General features: G+C 55.2%; 1 protein-coding gene across 1 annotated transcript; it reads right to left on the reverse strand.

The window, feature by feature from the left end:
- Nucleotides 1-209: 209 nt before the first annotated feature.
- Nucleotides 210-614, reverse strand: ATG101 (autophagy related 101; the record flags this gene model as incomplete). The annotated part of the gene is made up of 1 exon (XM_010176565.1): nt 210-614. A coding segment is annotated over one exon (405 nt), but the record flags the coding sequence as incomplete, so codon positions are not given.
- Between the last annotated feature and the right edge of the window lie 54 nt (nt 615-668).

The following is a 668-nucleotide window of genomic DNA, read 5'->3' on the forward strand; positions in this document are numbered from 1 at the left end:
AGGACTGAGCACCCAGGATGGGCGAGTGCCCCACGGCACAAACCAACCCCAGAGGAAGCCCAGGGAGGGGTCAGGCCCAGTCCAGCTCCCTGCAGAGGCTTCTTGGAAACAGGGAGGATGGATCCAAGCAGTGAGACATTGTCCCAAAAAGATCTCCCAAGAGAGGTGCCACCATGTGAGGTGAACCTACCTCGGTGACAACCCCAACCCTACAGAGCCAGCGTGTCCTTGATGAGCCGGCGCATGGTGGTGGTGACCGAGGTGCCCAGGGTGTCTGTGATCTGGTAGGAGATCTTGTACAGGTAAGGTTGCACATCCTTCAAGCTGGTGTCAAAGACATTGTCCACCTCTGACTGGGTGGGCATCTTGGGCAGGTACTCGTGACGATTCATCACCTCCACGATGTTGATTATCTTCTCACAAAGCTTCTCACCCACTTTCTCCCGGCAGATCTGTCGTTCTTGTTCGTTGGCCAAATTCACCACGTTCACTTTGATGGTCCATAGTTCCCAGGGGATACACTCATCTGAGAAAGGCCAACGAGATTTCTTCTTCTGATAGAACTCCAGAGAGATCTGTCCCATCCCATCACTGCCCGAGCTGCGCAGTGCGTCCTGCCAAGAGAGAGACAGAGCCCTGCTGAGAGGTGCTGGGGGAACCAGGGAACA

This window comes from Antrostomus carolinensis, unplaced genomic scaffold, assembly GCF_000700745.2.
Source record: "Antrostomus carolinensis isolate BGI_N321 unplaced genomic scaffold, ASM70074v2 C12906766, whole genome shotgun sequence".
NCBI classification, from domain to species: domain Eukaryota; kingdom Metazoa; phylum Chordata; class Aves; order Caprimulgiformes; family Caprimulgidae; genus Antrostomus; species Antrostomus carolinensis.